General features: G+C 39.9%; 1 gene segment (V, D, J or C); it reads left to right on the top strand.

The window, feature by feature from the left end:
- The first annotated feature begins 471 nt into the window (after window positions 1-471).
- On the top strand, window positions 472-1994 carry LOC122808001. The segment is given in 2 exon segments: window positions 472-585; window positions 1212-1994. Coding segments are annotated over 2 exon segments (465 nt in total).
- The last annotated feature ends 3916 nt before the right edge of the window (window positions 1995-5910 follow it).

The raw sequence follows: 5910 nt of genomic DNA, 5'->3' as shown, positions 1-5910 counted from the left end.
TCTGGGTGCGAATTTCTTGGCATCCATTTTTCAGTCACATAATAATCTGGTTATGATCGGAGACCTGATTATAATTTTCTTTATGCGGGTTTTACAAAAGGTACGGTGATGTCAAAAAAGGCATTAAGATGAGGCGCCAGAAAATCGTTGCCTTATAATATAAAATATTTGATGACGTTCATGGTTTTTGAGAGACAGCCCTGAGTAGTCAGTCATACCAGTGGGATTGTTTGGTAACGTTTCATTTTACTATGTCACATTCAAATTTAGACTTAGAAATACAATTTAATTTTAATATGGAGAATGTTTAGTAGGCTGGTACTGAAGTGTAACAAATAGACAGTCAGTGGAGCCAAAGCTCCCATCACCACCGCCCCCCTCCCCCCAAAAAAATTAAACTAAGAAGCCCTGAAAATGAAATGTTCCGGAAACATTTCTTAAACACGTAATGATAAGTCATTTCCTAGTAACCTGATACATAACTGCCTTAATAGTCACACTTACAGGCATATGATTAATGTCTAACAGAAATACTAAAAATGCTTCGACTTGTGACAGCACTTTGCGTTCTGCTCTGGATACCAAGTAAGAAACCAGTTCAGATATCTGCCGTTTGAGGTTAAAGGGACTATTTGTAGAACATGGTTTTGTGTAATTCTGTAAAAACTTTTGTTTATACTTTATTAAAAAGGAGCGCTGACTTATAGATGCAGTATCCCATTAATAAGTTATTATTTCAATGTGTATCGGAAATAATATATACATTTTTTTGTGAAATTTTCACAAATGTTTCTCTCATATCAATTAAATTTGGGAGTCCAGGCTTCTGATATATTTGGATAAGTTCAGTCATTGCTTAAAAGTTATGCTCTTCACTGAATTCACAAGGCAAATGCTTGAGTTTTAGTGTAAAAAGTGCAATAAATACGCACTTGTTTTTATCTCCCAGACATATAATAGACAGTACCGTGTGTAATATAGATTTCAACATTTACACCAATTAAGCTTCGGGAATGCAGCCAGTTAAACGAAATGTAACACACATCACACGAAAAACGTGTCAAACTCCATTCTAAGCACACCCGTATTTGTTACTTTACAGAAATGTTATATATTAACATTCTAAGTGTATGGATGTTCCACTTCGGGAATTATGTACAGTTTCAAAACGTGTTCGATGTTTCTGTTAATTACTATTTATTTATTGACAGATTTTTGCAGTGCCATCTCAGTAAAACAGTCACCGAGGTTTATGATTAAAAAGCCTGGAGAGCCCGCTCTGCTTTCCTGCGTGCATGACGGTGGTAGCAGCTATGACTACATCTACTGGTATCAACAGCTTAGGGGTCGTGGTGGGCTGCAGCTCATGACCTACTCCTACACCAACAGCGAACCCCAGGATGAAAAGGAGTTCAAAGGAAGACTGGCCACTACCAGAGACGGTGCAGAGAAAGGCAACATCACAATCAACAGCCTAGACGTTACCGACACTGGAATGTATTTCTGTGCAACAAGCTATGCACAGCGAAGCAGCTCCCATAGAGACCTAACAGAAAACTCCCCGCTGATACTGCTAGTAAATAAGTTTGTGCCCCATGCCAAATACCTTACAAGCACAAGAGCATACTGAGCTGCTGTACCTCTCAAATATTCCTGATTTTCCGTGGTGTCTCTGAGTTTGGTTCAGAATTTTCCTTTTTCTCTCCTAAAATTCAATAGATACTTTGAGAAAAAGAAAGCTACACTCAATACCGAATTAACTTCTTTTACTTCTGAAATGCATGCTAATTGCTGTACTCTCGCTTTGTCACTTTCTAAAGCATCGGTATTAGTATTTGATGTGTGTCTTTGATTTCAGGTCTTTATCCCTAACTATTTTTGGTTTTGTGAGAGGTCGAGAGCTATGATTGCATCTATTGTTTAAAAAGTTATTGTATCGAGACAGGATTGTACTTATTACAACACCAAATATATAAAGAAGCTTCAGTGTGAAATATCTTTTCCTTGGTTTCATTATAAATGCTGATTTCATGAATGGGATTGCTGCACAGCCCTTTAGTTTTATTTGCCTTTATGACTTTTCTCTCCTAATTAAGATGTTTACATTAATGATCACGGTGGTGGTGCTGCGGTAGCGGTGTCACCTCACAGTAAGACATTGTCCTGTTCGATTCTCGGCTAGAGCGTCTTCTGTGTAGAGATATATGTGAATGGGCGTACCTTCATCGAATGTTGTGCGTCAGGGCCGGCAACTCGGCATGTAAAAAATCTACTGCCAATCATTAGCGGACCGGGGTTCTGCTGTGGTGACCTCCTAACCAGGAAAAGCCAAAAGACACAACAACATTAATGATCACCAGTGCAAATACATGTCTGTGGAGTGTGGCTTAACCCATTTATTTCTTGAGATTATGATTATGTTTTCTTGGCTGCTTCTTGAGATAAGTGCAGGACTTATCTGTCCACAGATTAAAATATATGTTTGACAGAATGCGCACGGCAGTTCTGTCATCATCAGGATGATATATAAAATTGCTGGATATCCTGTACACGGTAATTCAGACACTAGATATTAACTCATGAACAGGGCTGGTGTTAGCATTTTGGGGGCCCCCTAGGCACTTCCAGTCTATGTATCACCCTATGGCTGATACCATTCCTAAGCCACCTTTTAGTTCATGCTGCAAAATGACTGACCTGTTGCTGCAATGCTCTTAATTACAACAGGCCTGTGTACCACACTATGTTGGCCCATCCCACAAAGGGACATTTACAGTTACTGGAGTTTAATTGCACCAATGATACATGCAAGAACTCTATATGCAGGACTGGACTTAGTTGACATGGCGCCCTAGGCCTACTGTTTTAGCCAACCAACACACACATACTATACCCTCCGATCTTCCCCCGATCACCCCCCCCCCCCCCATCTTGGGATTCCCATGCTATGCACATTACTTTTTTCTTCCTTTTCTCAATTTTTGCTTTATTCTTCAACTTTTTCAAGAAGCCATAGCTTCCTATATGCTCTGAAGTGCATATTATTATTTTATTTATTTGTTTATTTTACATTTGTTGATGTCTAGTCTAGTTGGATATATATCCATTTTCAGTAGAGGCCCGGGGAGAAAAGCTCCACACAATACAACTCAAATTCACAATTACAGAAGTACATATTTAGAATGCAAATACATTATATTGTAAAGATAAGAGAAGTAAATAAGAGGTTGCAAATTTATAAAGTACATACAGAAGGTTACATATATTTGAAAAAAACTTAGTAGAGTTAATAAGAAGTTATATTTAATTGTTGCTAAAGAATACTAGTTAAGAAAAGAGAAGAAAAACAATAGTGTAGATGTAGATAAGAAAGGAAGATAAAGGAAAATGAAATGGAGTAGCAGTTAGGTAATAAATCTAGAAATAATATGTGTTACTTTTTAATGAATCCAGTAATAGCTAGCACTGTGATGGAGAGGAAGCATAGTAGTATTTAAAATGAAATAGTTTGAGAGAATAGAAGCATAATAAGTTGTAAAGATGAAATATTTTCGGAGATGAGAAGGTAGGTTGATTAAGGTAAATAATGGATAAGTTGGTCAGTCAGGTTTAGAACAGGGGCACATCCAATGTGTTTTTAGGAAGAGCTTAAGTTTATTTTTAAACAGAGTAGTAGAGGGAAGTGTGGTAAGTTCCGAGGGAAGTAGGTTCCAGGTTTTTCCAATAGAATTAGAAAACAGAGAGTCTCCAGCTCTATTATTTGATTTATTAATGTATACAAGAAACTCTCTCTACAAAACGCACTCTCTAAAGCCAAGAATACAGCATCCATGGGACCAGATGACATCCCGGGCTGTGTACTACATGAACTACAATATGAACTGGCACCTCACCTAAGTGTCATGTTTAATCATAGCCTCACCTCAGGTTTCGTGCCCACTGAGTGGCGCAGAGCTACAGTTATCCCAATCCACAAGGGGAGATCCACCTTGGATCCCGGAAACTACCGTCCCATCAGTCTGACAAGCCTTATATGCAAGGCCATGGAGCGTATTATCATGGAACTTATAAAGAAAGACATTGGCAACCTTCAAACACTGGACCCCATCCAGTTTGGGTTTGTGAAGGGCCGATCTTGTCTCCTGAACCTGATTGACTTCTTTGAATCAGTCTCCAGAGCCATGGACAAGGGTAAGGTGGTCCACACAGCCTATCTAGACCTTGCTAAGGCCTTTGACACCATCCCCCACTCTGGAATCATAGATAAACTTACTAAGTTGGGCATTAATCCCTATGTCGCCCAATGGGTTGCTAAATGGCTTACTGATAGAACCCACACTGTAAAAGTAGCCGACTCCAAATCCAGCTCCAGACAAGTGACAAGTAGAGTACCTCAGGGTTCAGTCCTGGGGCCGCTCTTGTTTGGCATCTACTTCTCTGAAGTACAGGTCAACACTAAGGGACTCTGGCTAACAAAGTTTGCAGATGACTGCAAACTGGGAGCCATTATTGAATCCCCAAATGATGTGGATACTCTACAAAAGGGCCTTACAGAAACAGATGCTTAGTGCCAGAGCCATGGGCTCAAGCTCAATGCCAAGAAATGTATTGTTATCCCCTTTGGGAAAAACATGTATCCATGAATTACCATATAGGTGGCAGTACACTAAACACAGAAAGTGTGATAAGAGACTTAGGGACACAGGTGGACAGTGGTCTCACCTTCAATAACCACATCGCCACAACAGTCACGAAATCCTTCTATGTGGCACACCTCATCACAAAGGGCTTTTCATCCAGAAAAAAGGAGGTCATTGTCCCACTGTACTCATCCCTCATTAGACCCATTATAGAATACAACACCCTATTTGGTATGTACCTCTCAAGACATCTGCAACAACTGGAAAGGCCTCAGAAATACCTCACTAAAAGAATCACAGGCCTAAAGCAGATGCCCTACGCTGACCGCCTTAAAAAACTCCAGCTATACTCTGTCGCATATCGTCTACTCAGAGGTGATCTCTGCTTAACATACAAGGCCATGTCAAACCCAGAGCTGTTGGACATGCTACACTTAAAGAAATCCCAATCCCTCAGAGCTACATGCTCCAGGGATCTAAACCTTGTCATCACAATAAACAAAACATGCTGGAGGGAGAGACTCCTCAGACTCTGGAATAGATTGCCCATACATGTCAAGCAAAGTGCCTCTTTGGACCTCTTCAAGAGGAACCTTGACGATTGGATGGGAGAAAGGAAATTCACCCCAGGGATCATGTCAGTCGCCCTGCTAGACAGGGGTCCAGGAAAGTAAATAGTGTGGGAAGAAATAGCCAGGGAATTGTTATGGCTAGACTTGTATAGGTCCTAGGGCTGATAGCCTAGTACCAACGTATGAACCTATGATCTAAGGGACTTAAGGTTATCATAGGTGTGAATAAGGTTAGATAGGATGGGTGTTTTGGTAGGCTGATAAAGTATTTTGTGGACAATGGCCAGTTGACTATATTTTAGCTGTTGCTGAAATTCAAGCCACCCAAGATGCTTTAGATTAATACAGTGATGTGTTCTGTATGGGTTACCTGTGGCAAATCTGGCTATGCTATTATAGGAGCTTTCTAGTTTCTTAAGGTTATTTTTTGACAGATTGGTAAATATGGGTGAGGCATAAAAAAGGGTGGAGATTAAATGGGTGTGGGTAATGGTTATTCTTGTTGCAGGAGTGAGGAAGGATTTAATCCTATACAGAGAGCCTATTGTTTTATTTGTAGTTTTTAGAATGTTGTTGATATGGGCTCAAAGTTTAGGTTATTATCAATGGTGATACCTAGTAGTCTGGTCGTTAGATCTTGGGATATAAGTGTACCATCATAGGATGATACAGTGAAGTCTACTGGGAGAGATTTACTG

This window comes from Protopterus annectens, chromosome 8.part0 (assembly GCF_019279795.1).
Source record: "Protopterus annectens isolate FY-2018-M chromosome 8.part0, PAN1.0, whole genome shotgun sequence".
Classification (NCBI taxonomy): domain Eukaryota; kingdom Metazoa; phylum Chordata; order Ceratodontiformes; family Protopteridae; genus Protopterus; species Protopterus annectens.
Note: the sequence above shows the minus strand (reverse complement) of the source record. Positions and strands in the feature narration are given on the sequence as shown.